This window comes from Leptonotus elevatus, chromosome 17, assembly GCF_054856555.1.
Source record: "Leptonotus elevatus isolate MCC_2025b chromosome 17, RoL_Lele_1.0, whole genome shotgun sequence".
NCBI lineage: Eukaryota > Metazoa > Chordata > Actinopteri > Syngnathiformes > Syngnathidae > Leptonotus > Leptonotus elevatus.
This window is the reverse complement of record NC_141255.1, coordinates 12,709,535-12,737,512: the sequence shown is the minus strand read 5'-3', so window position 1 is coordinate 12,737,512 and position 27,978 is coordinate 12,709,535. Positions and strand designations below refer to the sequence as shown.

Here is a 27,978-nt window from a genome sequence, read left to right as displayed (position 1 = left end):
TGTAGTTCTCTTTTATCGATTACATTTCTAGGCATTTAATTAAACTACATGCGCACGACCGTCAACGTAAAAATTGAACGCAGTCATGGTGGTTTTAGTTTGAAAGTAACACGCTGCGCTCATTCAAGGTAGATTTACTTTGACAGTTCAAATTACATATCCGCTTTCCCTGGCTTCCAACCGCTAGCTTACTGTTGGTCCCAGTCCCCTGACTGGCTTGCTGTTGGTCCTAAGTTGCCCGTCTTTCTCGCTTTCAGAGTAGCAAGAGAGAACCAATGACTTTTCTGCGGGTCAATTAGCAAGTTTGTCAAGTGTTTACGAGCGCGAGGCCCACAAAGCTTGTCGCTATGAGGAGCAGGAGCAACTCGGGCGTGAAACTGGACAACTATGCCCGGATCGTGCAGCAAACTATCCTGCAGCACCAAGTGAGTGTTTAAAACGGTGTAGTATCGCAGTAATAAACTTAAATAACAGCCGCTTCCCTTCCCTCCTTTTCATTGCCTACACAAAAGGGAAGTAAAGTGCTGTTGCGCAATTCTATTCGTGGTGTTAGTGTTGACCTAAATAACCATTTTCACTTTATTCGCACACATCCATCAACTTGCACTCACAGGTGTTAAAAATGCAAGCGTTTGGCGCGAACCAGCAACTAGAATTTATGAAACTATGATAAAAGCCCTCCACGCTAGTCTAAAGGTTTGCATTTAGGGGTTAAGTGTCAGGCTTTCAGTCAGGGGTCAATGCTGAAGGAGTTGCCAAGTAAGCCTTATTTCACACTACGCTAAGGTTAATTGAAGAGAAAATTTGAGGTTGTTTTTTTTGCTTATTGTAATCACTCAAGGAGAAATCTGTGCAGACATGCGAGGATAGATGCCAGTCCCTCCCACACACCTTAAACTGACTAAAACATACAAACTTAAATTAATAATAATGCTTTAGCGCCCGTTGTCATTGGCAGTTTTCAAAAAACAGACAAAGCGTGCTTGTTTCAAGCTGTTTGTCACTCCCAGTTGTAGTTTACTGTAAATCTGACACATAAACAAAATATAATTTATTTAGTTTGAACAAAAATCTGCTAGCTTCATGACAACATATGCGAATCACTCGGGCTAATTGGGGGGAACAAAAACGTTACAATTAACACAGAAGCATTTGTATGCTCAAAATTTTTGTAAGGTGAATGTTGTAAAAAAGAAAAAACTTGTAATGTGCTTTTGTTTGGAGGGCTGAATAGAAAAGACAATAAATCAGCGATGTGCACTCCACAGGACCCTGTCACGGGCCTTCTGCCCGGAAGCAGCGAGCAGCCAGACGCTTGGGTTCGAGACAACGTTTACAGCATCGTGTCCGTGTGGGCGCTCAGCCTGGCCTACAGGAAGAATGCCGACAGGGATGAAGACAAGGCCAAGGCCTATGAACTTGAGCAGGTGGGAGTGGGGGGAGGGGGTAAGAAAGTACAAATACTTGTTTAACATTTATGAGTTTTTCTACATAATAGTCGTCGTTTGTCTGATTTATTCGTTTTGCTTTGACTTGAGAGCACAAAAATAAAGCTATTCTTCTTGGATTGCGTCTGCATGACTGCACAGTATTATACTGCCTCCTGGTGGCCAAGGCAAGCACATCACAAGGAGCGGCACAATGAACTGGATTGCAGCATGATGTACAACTGTTGCATTTGTTTAACATTCTACTTAATTGTGTTATTACTCTGTTTTGATAAAGTACGATATTCTCCCCCAAAAATTTTTTGGGGGGGGGTGCAGAATGTGAGTGCTGTTACGACCATGTCCTTCCATCTGCGTGTATTGCAGAGCGTGGTGAAGCTGATGAGAGGAGTCCTGCAGTGCATTATGCGGCAGGTATGTGGCGACACCCGCGGGCAGGAAGCACAGACGCATCTCATCTGGCTTTGTGATCTTTCGTTGCCGGCAGCTGGACAAAGTGGAGAAGTTCAAGTACAGCTGCAGCACGTCCGACTCGCTCCACGCCAAGTACAACACCAGGACCTGCGCCACCGTGGTCGGGGACGACCAGTGGGGCCACCTGCAGGTGGACGCCACCTCGCTCTTCCTGCTCTTCCTGGCTCAGATGACGGCATCCGGTATGAGCGGGATTCCTGGTACATTTAGCTGGTTTGCGTGAGCGACTTGGGAATGATCACTGGTTTCTTTGTGTGTTAGGTCTTCATATCGTCTACACCCAAGACGAAGTAGACGTAGTGCAGAATCTCATGTTCTACATTGAGGCAGCTTACAAAGTGGCAGTGAGTGGCGTTTTTTGTTTTCGTTTGTTTCGTTGTTTTGTATCCATCTTCAGAGTGCCTCACCGAGTCCCTCAATGGCTGCTTGCAGGATTATGGGATGTGGGAAAGAGGCGACAAAACCAACCAGGGCATCACTGAGATCAACGCCAGCTCCATCGGCACGGCCAAGGTAGGTCATACGGAGCGCAAGCACACCCGGGGTGTCCGGTTGCTCCTGTGACCTTTTCGCCGATCTTTAAATGACCTCCACGCGAGACGGCAACTGGGAGGCCCATCGCTGTCATTTAACAGAACTCTCACCGAAAAAAATAAATAAATAAAAATACCTGTCCTAGTCAATCTGATCAGAATTCCAGGTGTTAATGGATGTAAGATTACACCGTCATAGCAAGACTTGACATCATTATGTGGAGCAGTGAGCGAGGTTGCCTTGTGGCGATCGGGAGGGATCAGGTTGCCCGTGTCTTCCAAGTTTGGCTTCCCACTCTGAAATAACACACACACACACACACACAAATGCATGGTGGCTAAATTAAGATTCTGGGAATCAGGCTTCACGATGGAATGTAATTATCACCAAAACATAGTGGCGAGCCGTGCATTTGCTACCTGGGCCTTCAGTGAGGACTGAATAGCACCACAATCACGTCACAATTATAGATACCACCAATACTTTTTTCATTTATTCTGATTATAGTGACATGGAAACAGAGAGAGGTTGAAATGTGATTGGACAAATATAGCTTAAAATCCACATACAAGTGGAAGCAGTGCAGCCAAGAGAAACAAAAAGACTAGAATCAATTGCATTGATCAAATATTAGAATTTCAATTTTGAATGTAGGTCGGTGCTTGTGATAATGTTTAGGTCAGGGATGTTAAACACTTCATAAATTCCATCCGTTTCCAGGCAGCTCTGGAGGCTCTCGATGAACTCAACCTCTTCGGAGCCAAAGGTGGACCCGGATCGGTGGTACACGCCCTGGCTGACGACATTCAACACTGCCAGGTAGCGTTAGCATACGATCAGTGATCAGGCTCCCTCTAGTGGTGCGCAAAAGAAGCGCAGAATCCTGTCACACTGGCTTACACCAGCCGAGTATTTTTCTAAGTGACACTTGGCGTTTGAGTTTGAGAACGTTCTTCTTTCTCCCCTTCAATAGTCTATCTTGACCTCCATGCTCCCCAGAGCATCCGTCTCCAAAGAAGTGGATGCCGGCGTCCTGGCCATCATCTCCTATCCCGCATTCGCCGTGGAGGACATGAACATCGTCAATATGACCAAGGAGGAGATCATCTCCAAGCTGCAGGTGCTCACATCAGGATCTCCCGAGTGGTTCAATAAATTAAAAAAAAAGACTGTCCTCTGCGACCTTTCTGTCTGCATTTCCGTCCAGGGTCGCTACGGCTGCTGCAGGTTCCTCCGAGATGGGCACAAAACTCCCAAAGAGGTCCGTGATGGAAATAAAGAGTGCCACGGAATCCAACCGCGTCGACGTGGCTGAATGTTGCCATCTTTTCTTTGCCGCCTTCAGGACCCGAACCGTCTGTATTACGAATCCGCCGAGCTCAAGTTGTTTGAGAACATCGAGTGCGAGTGGCCTCTTTTCTGGACATACCTCATCCTGGATGGAATTTTCATCAACAGCCCCGAGCAGGTACAACGCACACGCAGAACCGCAGCCGTTCACTGTAATTCAATTCCCATTCATTGTCATGGTCCTCCACGACCGCAGGTGCAGGAGTACCAGGACGCTCTAGAGGGCATCTTGATCAAGCAAAAAGACGGAATACGACTGTTGCCCGAGCTTTACAGCGTCCCGCCGGACAAGGTCTAAGTCTGCCATTTCATGTGCTGGATGAACTCCGGTCTCTTGGTTTTTCATGCCGTGTTTGTTGGCACACAGGTGGAGGAGGAGTACGTGAATCCTCACACAGTGGAGAGGATTCCCATGGGGAAGTGTCCCCTCAAGTGGGGACAATCTCTTTATATTCTGGGAAAGCTTTTGTCTGAGGTCAGCGCCACTTTTTTGTTGTTTTTAATTCAAATAAAATGTACTGATCATGATAATGCACTCCCATGCCTCCCCTTGCCAGGGTTTTCTCGCTCCCGGAGAGATCGACCCCCTGAACCGTCGCTTTTCCACTATCCCCAAGCCTGACGTGGTGGTACAAGGTCAGCACTTTGTTGCTCAAAGAATGTGGGCTCCTTCTGGTGGAACATGAACGAATTGTTGCCCAAGTCGAGTTCAAATGTATTATCATTATCAGTGATTGGCCGGGTCATTGTGTTTGACCCCTGCGTTCTAAAATTAAAGTTAAAGTACCACTGGTTGTCACACCCACCTAATTGGGGTGAAATTCCCTGAGGGAGCGGCGAGCAGCAGGGGCTACGCTCGGCAATCATTTGGTGATCTAACCCCCCCAATTCCAACCCTTAATGCTGAGTGTCAAGCAGTGAGGAAAATAGGTCGCATTTTTATAGTCTTTGGTATGACCCGATTGAACCCGTATCCAACACGCCTGCTCTGTGCCGGCAGTGTCCATCCTGGCTGAGACGGAGGAGATTAAACAGCTGCTGCAGAAGCACGGCATCAACGTGGAGACGGTGGCCGACATCCATCCCATCCACGTGCAGCCTTCCAGAGTGCTCAGCCACATCTACGCCCGACTCGGTACGCCCCGCCAAAGTCCGTAGAAAGACGGTGAGAGCGGTCGGTGACTTGACGGCGCTCGCTTTGCTTCAGGTCGGAACCCCAGACTGGGTTTGACAGGACGGCCTTACAGGAGAATCGGCGTGCTGGGAACCTCCAAGTTCTACATCATCAGGAACACCATCTTCTCATTCACGCCTCAGGTGAGAGGGAAATCAAGCAAAGAAATCCTCAAAATGTTTTCTCAAAAATAGGCAGTGTTGTATTGGTTATGTTTAATTGCCATTTGGATTATGAAGGGGAGAAATCCTGCAAATGTTTTAACAATAACGCCATCCTGTCATTCTGCAGTTTCTAGACCACCAGCAGTTCTACCTGGCCCTGGACAACAAAATGATCGTGGAGATGCTGAGGACGGAAATTTCCTACTTATCGTCCAGATGGAGGATGACGGGAAGACCCACCGTCACGTTCCCCGTCTCGCAGACGATGCTGAGTAAGCGCGTACAGCCAGCGCCGCGTGTTTTCTTTCATACCACTTATCGGTTCTAAGGTTGCTCCTCCAACACGTTACAGCTGAAGACCACAGCAATCTGGACCCCGCTGTGCTGGCCACCCTGAAGAAACTACAGGACGGCTACTATGGCGGAGCAAGGTCAGTTACTGGCAGTGCTAGGTCCATCTCGCCCTGCTGCGTATGAAACGCCGTAACTCTTCCTCCTCCGCCCCTCTCCAGGATCCAGACGGGAAAGCTGTCGGAATTCTTGACCACGTCGTGTTTTGCCCACCTCAGCTTCTTGGATGGTAAGGCCTCGGGCAGCACGGACAGCCGTGCCGAGGACGAGTTTGCCGATGCTGACGGCGAGGGATACGTGCATGAGTTGGGCTGTGACGACGGTAAGCAAATCGCAGAGGAGACAGAGGACGAATGGATGACGGGTTGCCTCCTTGTACTCTGACCGGATTCCTCCTACTTCTTCTGGTCCTTTTTCATCATTCCAAATGAATCAATCACCACCCTGACCGCATCCCCTCTCTCAGCCTCAAGAGGACTCATGGCAACAAACACAAGGCTTAGATTTGCTTTCATGGTGGGCTAGTTAGTGCAGGGATTCTCAAACTGATGACTAATAAATCTATTTAAGTGAAACAAATTAATTATTTTACCTACTTTAACTCATCCACTGCCATTGACGGCTATAAACGTCAAAAATTAATTTGAACTATTTCTATTAGTTTAACATGATTTTTTTCCACTTTTGTTAACAAGAGTATGAAAATGTACATTTAGAACAGATATAAAATTTGTGATTAATTGTGAGTTAACTAGTGAAGTCATTAGATTAATTACAATAAAAAAATGTAATCGCCTCACAAGATGATTATTAAAAATTAGGGGCGTCAGGCGATACAATTTTTTTTACTCGTAATTAATCGCTTCAATAGTTAACTCACGATTAATCACAAATTTTATATCTGTTCTAAATGTACAATTAAAAAAATCTAGGTTTTCATACTCTTGTTAACAAAAGTAGATTTTTTTTTTAACTAATAGAAATAGTTCAAATTATTTTTTTTACGTTTATAGCCGTCAATGGCAGTGAATGAGTTAAAATGAGTCAAGTCACAGATTTCCTTACCATTAATATGTTATATAGTCTAAAAACAGTCTTTCGATTAATATTGTGTTTGTGGAATATGGATTAAGCAGCAACATCTACCTAGCCATCAAGGGGTGGCCATTTTGTCACTTGCTGTCAACTGAAAATAACTTCACAGGTCAGTGCCTAAGGGCTCAGGTTGTGAACGTCACACGTCCAAACTCAGTAAACGGGTGAGCCGTGACGGTCGTTACCTGAGCACTTCGGCACTGTGATGTCATTTTGCGTCAACAGCAAGTGGCAGTATAAAAAAATGGCTGCCCCCTGAGAAGGACACCTTTTTTTCTGAGAAGATACAGTAGTTCCATTTTTTATATAGAATAAAGCACACTTAAACAGCAAAATTGATGAGAATGAAATTGTTTTTGGCAATTTTGTCACTTGTTTCTTTCCTTGTGAAACATTGACTTTAATATCATTAGAAAAAAAGGGAATTTGTTATCATAATGTAATTTTTCTTAAAAACAGGCAATGTTTTTAATTCACATGGCATTTAGGAGTACAAATGGTAGTTATGTTTAATTGTGGTTTGGATGATGAGGGGGGTTTTAGGGAAAAAAAATCTCTCTGGATCAAAACAGTTTGAGAAACCTTGACAGGTTCCAGGTTGGAGTCCGGCCTGCAGACTTTCTATCTGGAGTTGCTTGCTTGTGTAAATGAATGCTTATTTGTCGCTGATGCTTCCATCATGTCAGTGCTTCAGCATTAACACTTGAATGGCGACGGCTGATAGGAACTTGAGTTACACAAGAAGCTACAGTGTCAACTTCTCCTCCCTCCCACAGAGGCTGATGACCTCGCTCAGTACCTAGACCACCTGTTGGCCCACGCGGCCCCCAAGAAGCCCAAAATGCATTTGGGAGGGCTGGGTAAGTTCAAGGCGGCCGCCACCAAAACCAAAGAGATGGTGACCCTGATGAACAAGGCCCAAGGCCTCAACGTGCAAGGTGGGCTTAGCCGCACAAGTTGTCATCTGGAGCCACTTTAGAGAGAACCATCATTACGCATCCCCCCCTTCTAGACGTCAACATGTACCTGCCCAATAAGCTGTTTCGCTCACATCAGCCATCCCTCAACCTGAACCTTCCGGACTCTTCAGCACCGCCAGACAGTCAGGTGAGCCTTCAGTCATTTCTAATCACTAGTTTGATGCGAGAGATCAAATTTCACTTACATGATTGGAGATCCTTCTCATGTAAAACGAGTGCCCTTGCTCAACGAAGGTCGGGAAACACTGGATGTGACGTTTCAGGTCCCGGAAGTGACAATGAAACCTGAGAGCGGCATGCCGCAGGACGCCAGCGGGGCTGTGGATTACCACGCACTGGCGCGCCTCCTGAAAGACACGCAAAGTCTGCAGGACCAAGCCGACATCCTTTACATTCTCTTCAAGGAGAAGTGAGCTTTGCATCAAACAGCGCTGCCTTGACTCACGAGGGCGCCAACTCACCAGTTTTAGCAGCCGCCTTTTTATTGCCACTCCCAGTTGAGGTTTACCGTAAAACTAAAGTTGAAAAAAGACAATTACACATTGTGTATTTAACAAACCACATACGTTATTTATGAAGGACAATTAGCTTAATGCTAACACAACGCTAGCCATAGCCTAACAAAGCTAGCATCCATATTACTCTAGTTTTTCACGTTTAAACCACTGATATTTGAGTTCTTAGAAGATAAAAAAGAGAGCATGTACTCGTTCTACTTTGCGGGAACCCCCCCCCAACAACTTAAACCTGTTTAGTTGTGAAGGTCTTCTGCTCACCAAATCTATGTGTACTGTATGCCTGTGTATGTATCATACTGCCCTCTGGGGGCCAAGGCAGCCACACCAGGAGGAGCAGCACGAAATAGTTTCATTCTCTACATATTAGAGTATTTCATTTTGTCATTACCAAGGTTATTTTAGTTAACTAAAACTAACGAAAAAACAAAAATTTAAGAAACAATTTAACAAAATAAAAACGAAAATGCTTTTTAAAAAACGAAAATTAACTAAAACTACATTTTATGTAGACAAAACTAACTATAATTATAGCATAAATAGTATTTAGTCTTTGGTAATTAATTTAATGCATGAGCCTTTGGGGATGATTTTAAATGGGATTTCAAGGAGATTTATTTTTATATTAACCGAAATAAGGACGTTTGAAAGTGACTTCATCTGGCTGCAGCAGCCAATAGAAAAGCACCTTCAGAAGACGTCGCTCCCATAGTGTTTTTTATATATTGCGCACAAGTAATACACATATAAAAAAAACCATACTGAAACTAACTAAAATTAAGCATTTATGAAATAACTAAAACTAATAAAAACTAACCACCCTGAAAACGAATTAAAACTAACTAAATTTAAAAAACGAAATAAAAACTAACTAAAATGAAAAATTCCAAAACTATAATTACCATCCTGTATATTTGTATTCAGTACTGTTGAGTGCTATTTTTCTTTTCAAAAAGCACATTTTTAGAATGCTTGAAAATCTCCATTCATTAAGAAAAGTTGATAGGGATTTTTTTTTTATTTGAGTGACAAATAAGTCGTATGTCAAAGCGGCTCCGTACCTTTTCCCACGTACGTGTCTCATCGGCAACCAACGCAGGGGCATGGACTGGGACACCGGTCTGCAGGACAAAGGCGTCACTGTGCGTTCGCTGCTCAGCGACCTGTACGAGAAGGCCGGCGAGCTGAAGCACTGGGGGCTCATCAGGATGATCTCGGCCCTGCTGAGGAAGAAGGTGGAGGAGCTGGACTCGGTACGCAGACATACACTGACAGCTGTTTCGGATGGCGCCTTCTTTTTCGCCAAAATGAAACTCCTCAAATCACTTTAACATAGGTCATTGGCACCACCATGCCACAAGATGGTGCCAAAGGGATACTTATTTTATTTTAGTACTGTCAAATAAACAATGGGAACTCCCCACCCCCCAGGCCTGCTCCGATTTGCTGGCCCACCAGAAGCACCTGACGGTGGGTTTGCCGCCGGAGCCCCGAGAGAAGACCATCACGGCCCCCATCCCCCTGGACCAGCTGGCATCCATCATTGACGAGGCCAGCGACAACAACATCAGCGTGGCCATTCTCACCCAGGTGAGTCCAGAGCCCTCTGACTTTATCCCCCAACCCCCGTTCACCCTGGTCCTTGTCACCCTCAGGAGATCATGGTGTACTTGGCTATGAGCATCAGGACACAGCCTAACCTGTTCAGCGAGATGTTTCGCCTCCGCATCGGGCTCATCATCCAGGTCATGGCCACGGAGCTGGCTCAGTCGCTCAACTGCTCTGGTACCTCTTTACATTTGATCCTACTGTCAAGCTAGTAGCACGCAAAAGGACCGACATTCAAATGTGCGTGTAGGGGAGGAGGCCACTGAAAGCCTGATGAGTCTGAGCCCCTCTGAGCTGAAGAACCTCCTGCATCACATTCTGAGCGGGAAGGAGTTCGGCGTGGAGCGCAGCGGTGAGCGCGCCCGCCTCCTTGGCTTTTTCAGGTCCACCTGTCCGCTCCAGCCTCACTCTCGCTGTGTTTGCAGTGCGAGACGCAGACAGCGGCGTCAGTCCGGCCATCTCCATCCATCACCTCGGGAACGTGGGTGCCACCAAGAGCGAGAGGGCGGGAATCAGCAAGCTCAAGAGCGACATGAAGATGGTAGGAAGAAAATCTCAGTGCCGGTGTTAGCATTTTGCCGTTAGCATTACGGATACTTTGACTTATCACTTGGTCGAGGATCAATTCAAGTCGAGGTACCAATGTACACTGACAAAATGTGATTCCTCAGGGTTCGGGGTTGTAGCGCTCAGGATGTTAGAAATAAATTTCCGCCTTCCAATGATTCCACACTTCACAATAAAATTGGACATCTCATTCCTCAAGTTCCTTAAAAAATTCACAATGAAATTCTCTCTTCACCTCCTCTTTCCACCTTTCTTGACCGACAGGAACCGTTCCATGTCTCCTACATCAGCATTGCCACTTATTCTTTCTTTGCAGCTGGAGCACAGGATGTCTCTGAGGGGGCCCAGTCAGGTGATGATGTAACGCTCGGGTGCTAATTCACCATCTTTAGTGGGGAGAGGCATCAGAGAACACTCTGTGAAATAATTCCCATCATGGAAATGATTACGCTTGCTCCGAACGTTTAATTTGCGCGATTCCTGGATCTCGCTACGTTTCTGTCGCTTCCGAGGATGTGGAGAAGCATGTCATTTGTTGTTTTTGTTGCAGGCGGATCGCAGAGTGTCTATGACAGATGCAGTCAAGGTGACCAGTCGTGCGAGGGGCGCAAAGTCGCCGATACGCTTCATGGGCTAAAGTATTGGGACACTTTCCACTGACAAAAAGTAAAAAAAAAAAAAGTATGAATGTGTTTTTGTCAATTCGTCCTCTCCAGACAAAATTAAGAGTCCCCAATAGAGCTGTTCATGAATTGTCCCAAAACTTTAGTCCATGTGGTGCACACGTTAAGTTAGAGTCCCTAAAATGTTTTTCCTCCCTCTCAGCCGGACCAGAGCGCGACGTCTGCTCGCAAGGTGATAACCGCCCAGCAGCCACCGCCGTCTTCGCCGTTTCCTTTGCTTGCTCCTTCTGCTTTCAACGGGATTTTGATTGAGAAAGCTCATTCTGTTTACACAGTGAGCTTTCCTCTTAGCGGAATAGCCCATCATTGTTTTGATTGACAACAATGTTCCAAGAATGATGGCGGTTTTCGAGAAATGTTTGTGAGCATGTCTTAAAAAGTGTTCAGGTGTGTTCAGTAAACGTTCAGCTCGTCACCTCGAACCGTCTGTGTTTGCTTGCTCATTGCCGTTGTCGGCAGGACTTTGTTTTATTGTGCTTCCTGCATCCTTTCGTCAGAGCCTCCGATCTCACTCACTGGACGTCAGCAACATCGAGTCAGGGGTAAAAATATTTGTCTCGTCGTTAGCTCCACGTTGCTACGGAAAACCTTTCAGCATCGTCGAGGCTTAAGTGGCGGCTATTTTCATTGTCGCTTTCCTCACCTCAGAGGTACAGACTTCCCTCCATCGAGTCGCTGGACTTCCCGGAGAGCACCTCGGTCACCAAGGATACGAGACACGGGCAGTGGCTGCGCAGGAGGCGCCTGGACGGATCGCTCAACCGCGTCCCCGTCGGCTTCTACCAGAAAGTCTGGAAGATTCTGCAGAAAGTGAGTAGGTGCACTTGCTCAAGCCAAGATTGTAGGACTTGACGTAGGACTTGCTTGAAACTTTACAATAAGACTTCAGACTTACCTGTGACTTGCACATATGCAGCGGACGGCTTGAAAATGGCTCACGTCTCCTATGTTGTCTTCCAGTGTCACGGCCTGTCCATCGAGGGCTACGTCCTCCCGTCTTCCACCACCAGAGAGGTGAGTCAGTCGAGCCATAAACATCAGATGATTCGTTCAAATTCAGGCCGAGACGGTACCGTGTGCTCCCCACAGGCTGAAACAAACACTTTTTGAGTGATACTTACATTTTATTGTCCTACACCAGGGGGTCTGCAACCTGCGGCTCTGGAGCCACATGTGGCTCTTTAGTCCCTCTTGCGTGACTCCCTGTTGAAGAAAAATTTTAGTTTTTTTAAACATAATTTTTTTTAATTACCTAAAAATGGCCAAAGTGATCATAAAATGTCCAAAAAGGAAGAGGAAAAGCAGAAATTTACCATAAAATGTCCATGAAATTGCCAAAAATGTCAGAGAATTTAATTTAAAAAAAAAGGTAGGGGGAATTTTTAATTTTTTTTTTAAAAAGTAAGAAAATGTTTTTTTTCCAAGTTCCGTGTTCTTATTTTACTGCATTAAGTTTTTAAGCAGTTCTCATCAATGGTATGCATTCAAGTCCATTTTTTAACCCTTAAAATTGCAGTTAGTTTGCACACTTCCTAAATTAATTTTTGTTCGTTTTTTGGTCCAATAATTTATGTAATGTTAGAAAGCATCAAAAAACAAAACTTGTTGCATCCAGAATAAAAGACAAAAAACATTTTTCATGGGTTTCAATCGGACAAAAGTCTTAATGTTAACAGTACATTATGGATACACAGTGGAAACACGAGATATGATAGCCTTTATCTGATCACAAGAAATCTAAAACTTGTCATAAAAGAAGACATGATGACCACACTAGCTCTAGCTGTGTCCCCGGGACACATATGGTGTTCCACAGGGTTCTGTTTTGGGGCCCCTGTTGTTTTCATTGTATTTTCCTCCAAAACCGCAACTATGATGTTAGCATGTCAACAACATTTGGTAGCATTGAGCTTGTGGAGGCCAAAGTTATGTTGTTTCAAATGTGAAACTTGTGATTTTCTCTGGCATTAAACAGCTTAAATCCCCCAAAACGTTTTTTAAAAAGTAAGAAAATGTTTAAAAAGGCATAATAAAAAATAAAAAAAGTAACTCTAAAATGTCCAAAAACAGAAGAAGAAATCCCCCAAATTACCATAAAATGTACACAAATTTGCACAAAAATATATAAAAAAAAAAAAAAAAGCAGAGATGAATAATTATGATGTCAGAGGTTTCGTGGCCAGAGGACAAAATTTTACATACCTGAAAACCACCTGATATGGAGGATGTGGATGATCCCCAGATGACCCCCGGTGAGATCAAGTTCTCGCTCCACGTGGAGACGGTGCTGAACCGCGTACCGCAGCCCGAATACCGCCAGCTGCTGGTGGAGGCCATCTTGGTGCTCACCATGCTGTCCGACGTGGACATCCCCAGCATCGGCTCCATCGTCCACGCCGAGAAGATCGTACAGATCGCCAACGACATGTTCTGCAAAGATCAGGTGGGGAGGCCGCGTACTCGCTAACCCTGCACGACACCGCCGAACCCTAACCCTGTCTCTTGTCACTCCAGAGAGACCTGGGCGCAGAGGAGCACATGCTGGAGCGGGACCCGGCCACCGGAGTTTGCAGACTGCTGTACGACAGCGCCCCCAGTGGCCGCTTTGGGAGCATGACCTACATGACAAAGGCGGTGGCGGTATACGTGCAGGACTTCCTGCCCGGCGGCTCGTGCGCTGTCCAGTGACGGGAAGCCGCATTTCAATCTTTTATTTATTTCAGAGCTCTCCAATAAAGCCACACAAGTGCCTGAAAGAGGATAAACTATAATAACAACCTCCCCCCCACACACACAAAAGAAAATACTGAAAACAAAAATGTCTTAATAAAAGCTTTCTTAGGTTTAATGTGTTTTAAAACACATTAAAAAGTCAGTTTTGTCTAATGTGCCGCCTTTAACAACACTAAGTCAGAGATGTCAAATCCAAACTGTGGCGGGGGGAGAGGTTGTATTGGGGCTCCATAAAATTATTTGAGTCGGAGTATTAATAATATTTGGTAGATACCAGATTGCTGCTGTAAAACTGTAGAGTTGTTTTGATCTGATTTTCATACAGTTGGCGTTTAATGTTGTTGTGAGGCAATACAAATTGAGTTTGTGACCACTTGAGTGTTTCTTACCCTCATGAAGCAGACACGATAAAAAGTCACTAGAGGTCAAGGTGGACAGAAGCATAATGATATCTTTATTTATCTGTTGCTACAAGTCAGCATTCAAGAATACACAGACATATTGGGAAGCGACAGAAGCCTTCAACATTTACGGCGTACAAGTCAGATTAGACTATTTGAACCATGAGGCCGAGGGTACACTTAACGCTTCAATTCTATTGCTTTGAAAACACAGCCTCATCATAGTTGGATCACTTCCTGGCCTTCACTCCATTTGGAATTAAATATCAAATATATCATGTATTTGTTATTGCTAACATCAAACATAGCAAACAGTAGAGATATAGTTCTCACTTTGATCATATTATTCTTGAAAAGTAAACCTTTTTACAGAATATAACAGTCTGGAGTAAATTTCAGGGATACTGGAGGACATGCATAGGGAAGGGAATGGAGGGCAAAAGGGGAGCTTAAGATGAGAGGATCATCACGCATGCATTTGGACATCAGCTTCCATCCTTATCGAGTTCACTCCAAAGCCGGACGTGACGTCCACAACTTCCATCCGCGGGTACAAACGCGAGCGTCAACATGCTAACACATTCAACTCATGTCAATTCAAAACCGTCGCCAACGTTTGGAGGGCCTGTGGTGTCCTCCGATGAAGCATTGAGTTCAAGTTCCGTGTTCTTCTTTTACTGCGTGAAGTTTTTAAGCAGTTCTCATCAGTGGTATGCATTCAAGTCCAGTTAGTTTGCACTATTGCACACTTCCTAAATGATTTTTTGTTTCGGTTTTTGGTCCGATAATTTATGTAATGTTCGAAAGCATCAAAAAACTAAAATTGTTGCGTCCGTTTCGTGGGTTTCAATTGGACAAAAGTGTTCAAATTTATTGTTAACAGCACATTATGGATATACAGTGGAAACATGAGATATGATCGCCTTTATCTGATCACAAGAAATCCAAAGCTTGTCATAAAATAAGTCATGATGACCACACTAGCTCTAGCTGTGTCCCCCTATTATATGGTGTTCCACAGGGTTCTGTTTTGGGGACCCTGTTGTTTTCTTTGTATTTTCCTCCAAAACCATGTTAGCATGTCAACAACATTTGGTAGCATTGAGCTTGTGGAGGGCAGTTATGTTGTTCCAAATATGAAACTTGTGTCATTAAACAGCTTAAAGCTTTTTTTTTTGGGGGGGGGGGGGCAGATGAATTGATCACTAGTTACCAAAGTGCTGTTTATCAAACTGTGTTCACTGACACCATACAATGCTCGAGCTGCGTCACTCATATCTCAAGGCACCACTGTATACTATGGATAAACAGTATTGAGGGAGCTGGTGTTAGAAATGACAAAATCCACACCCCCGGGAGCTGTAATTATATTTGCAGCTAAAATGTTTGTTGTTTCCAATAAATAAATAAACGAATTGGACACAAATGGCCAGCACAGAGCCCAGAGGGTTAAAGCTTTAAGCAACATCCAGTCAGATGCTCTCGCGTGTGTTACGCAAGGATGTTATTCTGTCTTTTCATCTTTCCATCACATCCCCTCCTCCTCCTCCTCCTCCTTCTCTCTCGCTTTTTCCATCCATTCATCGTGCTCCACTGGCTGGCAGGCCAGAGGCTGAGCCAACGCTCTGTCACATTAACCCGCCGCTGAGTGAATTACTCAGCCTCCATTAGGCTAAGGAGAAAAGAGAGCCGGAGAGCGAGATGGAGAAAGGGGTGCAGCGACGAGTGCAAGGATGGAGGTCGGACGTGCGGAAGAAAGGGATGACGGACAACGGGAAGGATGGAGGTGGATGGCGATCGGTGGTAAAGACGAGTCAGGATATCACTATATGCGTTTTTTATACATAGTGGACTTCGACATTTCCTCTACTAAGAATGCCTTTCTCGTGACTCGAGAGTAGAGAATGATCCACTCATTCCCAACTCGCTAATTCACATTCACTATATATACACATTCCTAGATCAGTGGACCATAATGACGCCATTGTTGCTGCACAGTTATAACGTACGGGGTCAACGTCAGCTGGTGGACCTTATGGAATAAATATTTAACAAATCATCTGTAACAACTGAGCGATTGCAACTACAGTGAACCCCACAAACAGTAAAAATCAGCAGCCAATTGAAACGTCTCAGAAAAAAATGGGTTGTAAATGCCTATAGATGACACAAGATGGCAGCAAAGTATCTTTTCTTCTATTAGACAAAGCTATGGCTCGACTAAATGAAGGCACTACCCCTCACTTCAACATTGTTCCTTGGCCCCGAGATGGCACCAAAGCAAGACATGGCTTCGGGCTGAGGACAAAAACAGCAAGCAATGGGAGATAGGTTCCCCCAAAATGTGCAAATCAATGAATTTGTGAATGTGAATATGTGAGGTTCACTGTATATTGTATTAAACTGAGTGTATTTTATGAAAAGATTCAAAATGTTGCACTATATGCCCATTCATGCTTTTCGCAACTCATCAAACAAAACTGGAAAAAAGAAACTATTATCACGGCGTATATTTGATTTTCTCATTACTATTGTTACTACTTTTCAAAAGTGCATTGTGGGATATATTGAGGGTGCTATGTACACTAACTACACATTCCACTACAAAATGGCCAAGTCACTATATTGGCCACTATGTAGTCGATAGGGAGTATTTCCCGGCACAGGCAAAAACAAAGATGGCTTATGTTGAGTTGATGATGAATGACAAAATTGTTTGTTTTGTTTTCATAGCCACATTGGCAGATATCAACACCAAAATAATCAAACCCTGATGTGTTGAAAAAAAACAACAATAACAATGTGAGATGATGGCAAAAACTATGGTTCCCTCCAAAGCCATTCCCTCAAACGCAAAACATATCCACACATATATCTATATAAATAGTCAATAAATTAAATATAATCATTCAAAAATAATAAATAGGGATGTACAGTGTTTGAGCATTTTATGTAGGCTACTTTTGTCAATAAAGTTGATAGCGGCTATGGAGGAAATAAGCTTGCCTGCTCCGTCTCGCATCCCTTGTGGCTTTAACCTGCCGGCGCCCCCTCCTAGATGGGCCCCATATCCCAGCCCCATAACCCCACCCCATAACCCCCCGGGAACCTCAGAGGTCGGTGCAGCGCTCTTGCTTGCTGTAATGGTCAAACTGGCTCTTCCAGTGCATCATGTAGGAGGACCAGCGGTGGAACTCCACTTTCCACTGGCGCTCGGCCTCATCGATGTTATCTAGGGGAGGAAAAGCACAGTAGCGTGAAATTAAATTGTCTGCAAAATATGAATATATACATTTCATTCCGATGTCCTTAAACCATCGCTTTTATTAGTAGGCATGTCTTACCAGTGATGTTGAGGAGGCGTGGCAGGAAGTGGTTCCAGAAAGCACACATCTGGTTCCTCAAACCCTTGTGGACTTTAACGGGCTCCGTGTTGAGCGCCACATATTTTTGCTCGGCGACGGTGAACTGAGGCCAGCGCTTCCTGCTCTCCACCGTGCCGTCCACGTTCACGTTGGGATTGCTGAGCACCAACAAAGGGACGGTACGGGACGGTGACCGGCGGATCCAATCGACCCGATGACAGATTGCAGCTAATCTCACCCGGATCGTGCGAAGTTGGCCCAGTATCTCATTGTGCGGCGACTCAGCTTCTCTTCCTCCTGGGTGTAGTTGAATCTCTTCTCCAGGGGAAGGCCGAAGACAAACTCGATCTCGTAGCCGTGGATGACGCCCATCCACTCGGGCCAGGGGAGGTTGGATGCTCGGTGGTCGAACAGGTAGAGAAAGACCCCTGATTGGAGAGGGTACGATGAGAAAAAGCTTGGCTTTCGGGATGAAAGAGAAAGAGAAGGATCAATGATTACAAACTATGCTGATAAATACAAACTGGGGCATCGCTGCCATCTACTGGTGGTGGTGCATCATAAAAGTTTGGCATTTACAGTGAGGCAGCATTAGACGCAACCCCACCCGGTCATCCCCATTGAAAAAAACAAAACTGACTAATATACTCGTTAGGGGTGTTAGAAAAAATCGATTCGGCAATATATCGCGATGTTACAGCGCGCAATTCTCGAATCGATTCGATATGCGGCTGAATCGATTTTTAAACATCAATTTTTTGATGGGAATATTCAACAAAACGTCTTACTTCGGGTTAGGATTCACACATTAAGCATGGAAGAATGCTATATTAATGGAACATTAAGCCTTAATATTTTATTTCAGTGCTGTTCAAACATGCAACAGACTTCAACCTGTTTGTTAAATGCAGTGGCTCAGTTATAAGCCAGAATTTTCAGATAAATAAAAAAAAATTATATTTATAGATTCGTATCGGTATTAATCGGTATCGCATCGAATCGTGACCTATGAATCGTGATACGAATCGAATCGCCAGGTACTAGGCAAATCACACCCCTAATACTCGTCAATGGTAGTTTTTTTTGGGGGGGGGTGAAGGGGCAATTTTATAGACATATTATGGTCATTTCCTGTCACTCGTTCATTTTTTGACATTTTATGGCTATTTTTGGACAATTTTTTTTTGCCTTTTTTGCCAGCAAATTTCTGACATTTTTGGCAATTTTTTATTGTTTTTGGATATTTTATACTTTTTGAACGTTTTTTTTTTCTGCCTTTTGCTTTTTGTAAATTTTCAGACTTTTTTTTTTTTTTTGCAATTCCAATTTTAATTTTAATTTTAGGTAACTTTTTGAAAAAAAAAATTCTGACTTTATTTATTAAATTCTCTGACATTTTTGGAAATTTCAAGGACATTTTATGGTAAATTTCTGCTTTTCCTCTTCCTTTTTGAACATTTTATGATCACTTTTTGGACATTTTTAGGATTTTTTTTTTAAAAACGTACTAATCTTTTTCTGACAACTTGAAATTTGGCATTCTGACATTTTTTAAATATTTAATTATTATTATTTATCTAAATTACTAACTCATTTGAAGAATATTTTATGAAAAATGAAAAAAAAATTCTACTAATTTTAGAGATCACAGGTGAGGAACTCAAGAGCCACATGCTGCAGACCCCTGGCCTAAAGTGAGTTTTGTATCAACTACTGGAGTATGGCATCCAGAAAACAAACCATGAATAGGCCAATTTGTGAATGGTGAAGTGGAACGTAACGCTCAACGTGAGTTGATCGTACCCGCATTGGACTTGAGAGCATTGTGCTGAGCGAAGGCGCGAGCGAAAAAAGCCAGAGGGCAGATGACGTTATGGTCGCCCACGATGTCATCCAAGGCGTCGCGATTCTTGGCGCCGTTGTTCTCGTCCATCCAGTCGGTGTACTGCAGCACCACCGCCTCCAGGCCGATGTCGTTAGCGTGGGGCACGCTCAGCTTGACACCTTGCGAGGAGAGGCCAGCGTTCTGCGGCTATTCGATACAGATACGATATGAGATACGATTGTCACCTTCCAGGAAGTCCCCTCTGGAGATGAGGCTGTCGTTGTCCTTGCTGAAGCCGGGAGCGCCGTACAGCAGGAAGTAGGTGCCCTCGTCCTGGTTGACCCCAAGCAGGACTTGGGTGTCCTTAAAGTTGCCCGCGTTGAGCATGGCCTCGGGCGTGTCGGGCACAAAGTCACCGTCCACCACGGGGACGAACGAAAAGCGGAAGATGGAACTCCATGGGAGGACCTGCTCGGAAGACATGATGGACATGTGTAAAAGGGCACGCGGGTCCACCGGCGGGTGACGGCGAGTACCTGAAACTCCTGATCAATAAGCTCATGTGGCGTTTTAGTGCGGAGGCAGTCGACCATCTCGGTGTCGTTCCCCCAATTGCAGCCCACCAGTTTGGCCAGCTGCGTGGCCCGTCGGCGGGCCTCGGCCGGGCTGACGGTAGCCCAGGGTGTGTTGGGGACCCCGCTCTGCAGGATGGCCCTTGTGAAGACGGGCCGGCTGTCCGGAGACAAGAGGTGGAATCCCACCGAGGCGCCGCCGGCGCTCTCCCCGAAGATGGTCACCTTTTTTCAAGCAGACAAACAAGCCCCGGCGACTCACAGCGAGCACACGTCGAATCGAGCGTGCGGAGAGCGGAGATGACAAGAACCTGCTTGGGGTTTCCGCCGAAGGAGTGGATGTTGTCTTGAACCCACTGCAGCGCCATCCGCTGGTCCAGCAGGCCCACGTTGCCGGGAGCCTCCGACGAGCCGTCCAGTGCCAGGAAACCGAAAGCGCCGATGCGGTAGTTCATGGACACCACGATGACCGTCTCGGTGTAAGCCAGGTAACGGCCATCGTACACGTCCAGGGATGACGAACCGCTGTAGAAACCTGGAAAAAAAACAGTTTGCCGATTACAATGATGGAAAAGGTAACATTATTTTCATGTAAACCGCCATACGGCAGATATAAAAAGTCTCCTCACCCCTGTTCAAATGCTAGGCTTTTGTGACATCAAACTTCTTCTCACCGTTAATGTCAAACAATCTATAAAACTACCTGGATAATTAAGTTGCACAAGTGTGCACACCCCCTTGTAGATTATAAATGACCCTTATAAATCACATTCAAACTCATTAAATGGAAGCCAGTATACACCAGCCACCATCTGCCCCTGGATAAACCAATCAAATTTAGCTGTTCTAGTAGGCTTTTCCTGACATGTTTTGCTTCGAAAGGTTAACACTGACTGCTATTTGGAAGCCTTTATAATTCCAAGGCCTCAGTGTGTGTGCACACCTGCGCAACTCATCTCAATGTCTACCCATAGCCCAGAAATATCAACAAGATGGGCAATTGCTGTCTGTCAGTGCAAAGTAGCCACTACTTGCCAACAATTCCTCCAGTTCTTTCAATGTCTTCGAATCGTTGTCTTCTGGTCTGTTCATCAATTTTGAAGTGATGCCTACTTTTTGGTAATATCAGAAAAAGCACGACAGCTGAACTTGATTTATGGGCTTTTGTGTGTTGACACGAGTTTGAATGTGATGGATTAATCCTGAACACAGCCTCATACACAGTTAAAGGAGGGTGTGCACACTTGTGCAACTCATCTCAATGTAACCAAAAAGTTATTGACGTAATTTTAAGATGGGAAATGTGTGATGGTGTCTGTTTCAAGTGGAGGAAGTGTGATGCAGAAACCGTACCTCCGCCGTAGATCCACACCATGACGGTGAGATTGTGAGGTCTGGGTGACGGCGGCACCCACACATTGAGGTAGAGGCAGTCCTCACTCATCTCCCTGTTGGGGTTCCACATCTCGCTGCCCATGAAACCGGGGAAGGTGGCGTCCACAAACTGGTAACAGGTGTTGGGGTAGTGGTGTGCGTCGTACACGCCCTGCCAGTGACGTTTGGGCTCGGCCGAGCGGAAACGCCCCTTTCCCATGGGCGGCTCGGCGAAGGGGATGCCCAGGAAGGCCGTGACGTGGCCCCGCTCCAGCACGGGCATGTGGACGCCCCGGACTCGGCCGGCTTGGGTCATGACGGTGAGGTCCGCCTCGCTCTGAGAGGACGCGCTCGGAACGAGGAGGGAGAAGAGGACGAGCGGGGACAAGAGAAGGACGGCGGCCTGCATGATGGCGAGCGAGACGCCAAACGCGGAGGGCGGAGGGGCTCGTAGGTCGGATTCCCGTCAGACCTGCAGACGGACACAGGAGGAGACGAGGTAATTGGATTAGCGGAGCGATGAAGAACAGATCCAAAGTGGAAGAATAAATCAGATGAGGACATAAAAAAAGCAAGGACATCTGCAAGCATCTTCAAGGTGGCGACGTGGAACATGAGCTTACGTAGGAGGCGGTTTAGCTAAGACATAGATAAAGGAGGTCAAATTCTGTCTGACAAACCTCGGTTCGCCAAACACTTTGTTCGCCAACAAATCAGTTTACAAACAAGAGTTTTGAATAAATACGGCTTCAGTTCACAAACAGCAAATATCGTTGACAATATCGGTCATTTGAAATGTGTGCCGTATTGTGTTATCGCTACTAATGTAACATGCGAGACAGTAATGCAACAACAGACTGCTTTCGATTAAGTCATCCTCGCGCCTCACTCTCCAGGCATGACTAATTGATTGACGATCAATCCAATCCATTACATGAACACCGTATCAGAAAATTATTATTAATTTCATATAGTTTTAAGGAAAAAATCTACAAGGGGATATATATCATTATCGGAAAATTTAATATGGTTCTGCACTATTCTTAAATACAAAGAGATGATGCAGGGTAGAGAGATAGACCGATTTATTTTTTTATGACCGATACCGATCTTTAGCTGTCAAGGAGGTCAGTAAAAAATATTTGGAGCAGATATTCATTTTCATTTACAGTAAAAGGAAAAACAATATTGGCTTCAAAATTGAAAAAAAATACAAAATTCCAAATCCTAACTTTTCAGATTTGCAGAATGTTAGCTTTTTTTAATTTATTTTTTATCTTTGACAAGACATCTTTGTTTTAAAATTTTAACAAAAGAGTTCAGGGAACTTGCAGGGTCATCAGTATACTGTAGCTTAAAAAGTTAAATGAAAACTTAAACAAGTAAATACTGTAGCTCCCTACAGTTTTTACAGTATTTTTTTTAAAGTTAATACAGTTTTAAATTAATATATATATATAAAGTCTGATGTCAAAATGTGTAAAAATGCCAAATATCGGCACTAGGGCTGTTTTTTTTTTTTTTTTTAAATCGAATAATCGATATCGAATCGATTTTCCTTTTCGAGACCAATATTGATTCATAAAACTATGAATTGATTATTTAAGTATCTCTTTTTCCCCATAAACTCTTAAAGTACCACTAAGGAACTTTTCAACCTTAATAAAATATTTTCATAACTCTTAAAACTAATTGAATGGTACCTTTGCCATGGCCTGAGGGGATCTGTATAATTTTTACTGGCACTAAGCAACTTTGAGGAGGGTGGTAGGAACACTGCCACATATAAAACTACAAATGTGCTGACTGCTTTATAGCATACGTCACTTCCCCCTTTACGCTTGTCCTCAAATGTGGTCTTACTTTAGGCATAACATTACCGCTTTCGTCCATATGGCGCCATAATCAACATAAACTGAAAGTTCCTTAGTGTTGCTTTAAGAAAATAAGATTTTAAAAGATAATTTTATTTTTATCTTACTGTTTTCTTGAAATGTATTGTTCACATTAATTTAGAAGAATTTTCTTACATTTATGGAAGACATGCACTTTAAGACAATTCAGAATATGTTTAGTTTATATTTATTATTATTAAATTTGAATTATGAAAATATTTTCATCTCAACCTTGCTGATGTCAATGTTTGTGCAACACTTAAGTGATTATATGACCAGTTACTGCCTCTGCGAAATTGACTTTATTATTAAATTAAATATTTGTGGAGTTTTTATCGTGTCCTTTACATTTAAGAAGAATTGATGTCCCATAATGAATCTATTGGATTGAACTGAAGTGAATCGAATCGGGAAAAATCTAAATCGAATCGAACTGTACTGACTTGTGAATCGAAATCGAATTGATTGAGAAAATTAGAATCGATACCCAGCGGCACTGATAATCGGCCCGGTCAATAATCGGTCTATCCCTAATCCATTTCTATCTATTTGTTTGCACTTCTCAACCAAAAACAAGGTTAACAATTTGTTTCTGAGGGATGCAATGGATTTATTATAACTTCATATATTTGAATGGCAAAAATGATTTCCGTGAGTCTTAGGACAAATTGAGACACTGTTGAGTAATTGTTCTCAGAAGTCATACTTGAGTGAGTGTGTAAGCTGGTGACATGATCCTCTATACAACAGAGTGGGAATGTTCCAAAATAGTGGCGATACCCTGCACACGCACACACGCAGTTGGCCCTAATGCTAATTTTATCACTATGACAACCATACATTGCAAAACATAAATAGCCGCCCTCCATGCAGACAGGTGGTAGACATCTGTGTATTGTAGCAAATTTACACTGCACTCGTCTTCCAGTCGGTTGATTTGTTTCAGCAATAAGGAAAGTGGTTTCCTCCCCGTCGGATGTGGACACGGCGGCTTGTGCCGTAGCTCACAAGAATGAGTGACTGGGCGAGATTGTTTCGGAGGCATCCGCTCTTGGCAGCCTCAGCGAGGACGCGAGCAGCAGCTGGATCATCTTTTTATAGACACGAAGTACAGTGCGGAAGCAGAAGGAGAAGAAATGAATGGAAACTCTAAATAATGCGCATCCACAACTGAGTATGTGCATCGCAAAATCAACGAGGAGAACCTCAGGCCTGAAAGTGAACAGCATTCGTTTCAAGGCGTAGCTCAAGTCATATTTGTCCCGTGTCCTCGGAACATCCTTGACACAATCCTAAACAAACAGCTCAAGGGTCAATGTTTGTTTTATGTGTCACTCGAATTATTTCTGGCAGGAATCGCAAGGAGGGGGCAGGACTGACCCCCCAAAGAAAGGCTGCTGCAGGAAGCTGGTGGGGGGGGGTGGATCTTCCCTGATGGGGACAGAACAGAACTCTCCCAGTACAATGCAAACACAAGATGGGAAGCATCGCTGTACAGAAGTGTTGGAGAGTGGAGCGAGGGTGGGGGGACCGAGTGGAAAGAAAGTGTGTCACTTCTCAAATTAGACCGAGGAATTTGTGTATGAAGTTCACAGGAGGATTGAATTTACAAGCAGAGACGGTAAGCAAGAGGGAGGGGGGAGGCCATGTCATATGTTTCCAAATCCAAACCCCCTCATGGAAAACACCCTTTGAATGTGCGGTGTAATACTCATCAATGGACATTTGATTAGGTACCTCCTCGGGATGGAACGGGATGTGGTGCGAACAATGAATATGCCATCAGGATTCTCTTCACATCAAAAAATTGACTTGAAGTGATCATTTGGATCTGGATGCGCCTTTTGATGGATGCTTCAAAGTGTCAACAAGCCAATAAGCCGCCGACTTATTCGAGAGCTGCGCGGCGGCTTGACTAGCAGCGGGGGAATTTTCCATCTGGCAACAGCACCGGTACATAAACACACAAACACGCACAATAGCACAAACGCCACACATTAGAACAGATGTAAAATTTGTGATTAATCATGAGTTAGCTAGTGAAGTCATGCGATTAATTACGATTAAAAAATGTAATCGCCTGATGCCCCTAATTTTTAATAATCGTTTCTTTTCGTTTTTTTAAACCGTGTCAGGCAATTTAAATTTTTGATTGTAATCAACTGTATGCCTTCAATAGTTAACTCACGATTAATCACAAATTTTTATATCTGTTCTAAATGTACAGTAATTTTTTTTCGAGGTTTTCATACTCTTGTTAACAAAAGTGGAAAAAATGTTAAACTAATAGAAATAATTCAAATTAATTTTTGACGTCTATAGCCGTCAATGGCAGTGAATGAGTTAAGATAATCAGTCTGCTTTCATGGACGACTATAGACATCAGATAATATTTACTGGTGAGACTTAAATTATGAGGACTTGGACTATTTTACAGTCTCTAAACAATTTATTGATTATCAAAAGAATTGTCAGGTAATTTGACAGTCAATTAGTTGTCAATTGATCAATCAAGCGTTGCACCACACACTCATATCAAATCTCATGCAGCACAAACGAGCCACATGCATCTCGTGGCCAAAATGTGATAGATTAATTTGGGTATCTTGCTGAGGACGTTTTTTTTTGGGGGGGGGGGGGGGGGTACTTTAATTCGAGCTAAGTAACAGACAAGAGCAGAATTTTTTTTACATGTAATGTAAGAGGAAGGAAAAGGAAATTTGCAATCTTCATACAACATTGTAACCCACATCCTCACAAGTGTGAAGCAGATGTGCAAATTAAGCGCCATATGCTGCCCTAAAATGAAATGTGTATTTGTGTGGTAGTTGATGCAAAAAAAACAACAATAACAACAACAAAAAAACACACTTTGTTTTTAAGCTTGTCTGCAAAAGTAAATCACAGAAATAGGGGTGGGGGATGGAAACTGATTTTGAATAAAATTATTATTCAAGAATATGAGCTCAGATGTGACTTTGGATTGTATTTTAAGGCCACGTCAATGTACATTAATTGAATGGATTCGCACGTGCATTCTTCCGTCGTCAAGCAAAAGTGAAGCTGGACCGATTGATCTGGTAACCATGGCTTCGGGTGATGTTGCGAAGATGAACTTAAAGTACATCATGTCGTTTTACGTCGAGTATGCAAACGACGCCAGCGCACGCACGGACAGCGTAGGTTCTGACCGAAGTCGAACGTTTCTCTCCTCTTGCGCTGGCGTCGACAGAGGCGCCAAGAAATTCGTCAACAACGATGAGCGTCTTTTGAATCACGAAAATATGTGGTGATATTATTCTTTCTTTATATATATATATATTTTACCTGGCTTCCCTTGGGCGCAAAGCGAGCACTTGCTAGCAGGTGTCTCCTCCTCCTCCTCCTCCTCTTCCTCCTCTTCACTGTCCTTCTTTCTCGGACGTACAAATGGAGAATTGTGGCCAGAATGTGGTGCGGTTCCTTCTCCGAGCAGCAGTGAGTTGGGCTCACATCCAGCAGCACCAGCAGCAGCAACAGCAGCAGCAACAGCAGCAGCAGCAGCAGCAGCAGCAGCAGTAGGGCAACAACACGGGAGTCTGGAGGGAGAAGGGGGCGGGGAGATAGGGAAGGGCTCACCAAGTCTCGCGAGAACTCACCCGAGTGCAGTCACGGAAGCACTGAGCAATTCATGTTTTTAGTTTTTAGTTTTTGCAATTTAATTCTTACTTTTCTAGTCTTCCCCCACTTATGCAAATAATACATAAGATTAAAAAATATTATAATAAATCATTAAATATAAGACAGAGGATCTTAGTACATTAAGTACAATTTAAAAACAACGGCAATTTTAACAACCAAAACAACACTGTATTCGAGTTCCGCCTTTTATACAAACTAAGAATCACAGAAATTCTACTAAACGTCTGGTAAAAGTTGCCTTGAACATTTTTGATTACTAACAAAATGTTTTGTTCTATAAGCATGTTATTTTTGGTTATTTTGTAAAGAGTGGTAAAGGTGACAAAGAAAACTTTTTGTGGCGAATTTGCTAATTATATTAGCAAAGTTTTACATACATAAATGTAAATTTGGAACTCACAAACCACTTTTTTTCTATATTTTATAAAGACTTTCAGTTATATCGGCAATCAGTCAATGCTTGCCAGAATAAAAAGGCAGAGAGGACTTTGAATACATTATATGGATAAGAAGTGACGTTTTATTGTTCATTATTATATTTTTTATTTGTTTTACGCGTGTTGTATCCCCTGGCATTTTGTTTATTGTTGGGGGGGGGGGGGTTAGGGGGGTATTTTATGGTTGCTATGTTTTGATTACTGTGATGATGTTTGTCAGATTGCAACAGTTGTTCAATAAAGCTTAAAAAAGGAAGTGTAATGTTAAAAAATAGCCTTTACTGTTTTAATTTAACATAACTACCAATTTAAAAAAAATATCATTAAAATGTAGCATGCTCACCCAAGCTGCTGATTATTATTACAAATGTGTTTTGTGCATCCAACTTGGCTTGCTCTGACCGACCAATCAGAAAATGCTGACGTCAATGATCAATTTGAAATGTAACCGGTTAATGCATGGGTGTCCAAGCTTGGTCCTGGAGGGCCGGTGTCCTGCAGGTTTTGGAAGTTTCCCTGCTCCAACGCACCTGTTCCAATCAACAGGGTCGTTATCAGGCTTATGCAGAGGACCTAGTTTGGACACCACTGGTTAAAGAAACTGTCCCATTGTTGATATAGCTGGCCAGAATTACAAATGATGAAGGCCTTGGGCAGATGACATTGACACAACAACACGTAGCGGGTGCAATCTGATAGGATAAAAACATCATGATCTTATTGTTGACTGCTTCTTGAAAAATATTTATGTT

General features: G+C 43.7%; 2 protein-coding genes and 1 long non-coding RNA gene across 4 annotated transcripts; 1 reads left to right on the top strand and 2 right to left on the bottom strand.

Annotated features, from left to right (window-relative positions):
• Positions 1 to 7: 7 nt before the first annotated feature.
• On the top strand, positions 8 to 15,246 carry phka1a (phosphorylase kinase, alpha 1a (muscle)). Of its 2 annotated transcripts, XM_086060250.1 has the most exons (34): positions 8 to 425; positions 1,269 to 1,427; positions 1,815 to 1,862; positions 1,936 to 2,104; positions 2,184 to 2,266; positions 2,355 to 2,435; positions 3,177 to 3,275; positions 3,430 to 3,576; positions 3,664 to 3,717; positions 3,802 to 3,924; positions 4,003 to 4,098; positions 4,174 to 4,281; positions 4,364 to 4,442; positions 4,807 to 4,941; positions 5,014 to 5,123; positions 5,272 to 5,416; positions 5,497 to 5,575; positions 5,657 to 5,817; positions 7,367 to 7,528; positions 7,603 to 7,697; positions 7,834 to 7,979; positions 9,185 to 9,338; positions 9,517 to 9,675; positions 9,741 to 9,870; positions 9,944 to 10,045; positions 10,119 to 10,234; positions 10,577 to 10,612; positions 10,811 to 10,846; positions 11,086 to 11,115; positions 11,441 to 11,485; positions 11,592 to 11,753; positions 11,904 to 11,957; positions 13,186 to 13,386; positions 13,458 to 15,246. In XM_086060250.1, the coding sequence occupies exons 1-34, from the start codon at positions 348 to 350 to the stop codon at positions 13,629 to 13,631; spliced, it is 3,756 nt and encodes a 1,251-aa protein (XP_085916376.1). In that variant the 5' UTR covers positions 8 to 347; the 3' UTR covers positions 13,632 to 15,246. The 2 variants fall into 2 exon arrangements, with proteins under 2 accessions (XP_085916376.1, XP_085916377.1); XM_086060251.1 differs by lacking the exon at positions 10,577 to 10,612.
• On the bottom strand, positions 26 to 8,249 carry LOC147160005 (uncharacterized). The gene is made up of 3 exons (XR_015090591.1): positions 8,032 to 8,249; positions 7,756 to 7,935; positions 26 to 2,752 (listed from the first exon to the last, which is right to left on the bottom strand). It is a non-coding gene; the product is annotated as an uncharacterized LOC147160005 (long non-coding RNA).
• Positions 14,102 to 26,693, bottom strand: ache (acetylcholinesterase (Yt blood group)). The gene is made up of 9 exons (XM_086060252.1): positions 26,436 to 26,693; positions 21,193 to 21,685; positions 20,151 to 20,374; positions 19,804 to 20,064; positions 19,513 to 19,735; positions 19,246 to 19,446; positions 17,681 to 17,870; positions 17,422 to 17,600; positions 14,102 to 17,309 (listed from the first exon to the last, which is right to left on the bottom strand). Exons 2-9 carry the CDS (start codon positions 21,620 to 21,622, stop codon positions 17,188 to 17,190), a joined length of 1,830 nt encoding a protein of 609 aa, XP_085916378.1. The 5' UTR covers positions 21,623 to 21,685; positions 26,436 to 26,693; the 3' UTR covers positions 14,102 to 17,187.
• Between the last annotated feature and the right edge of the window lie 1,285 nt (positions 26,694 to 27,978).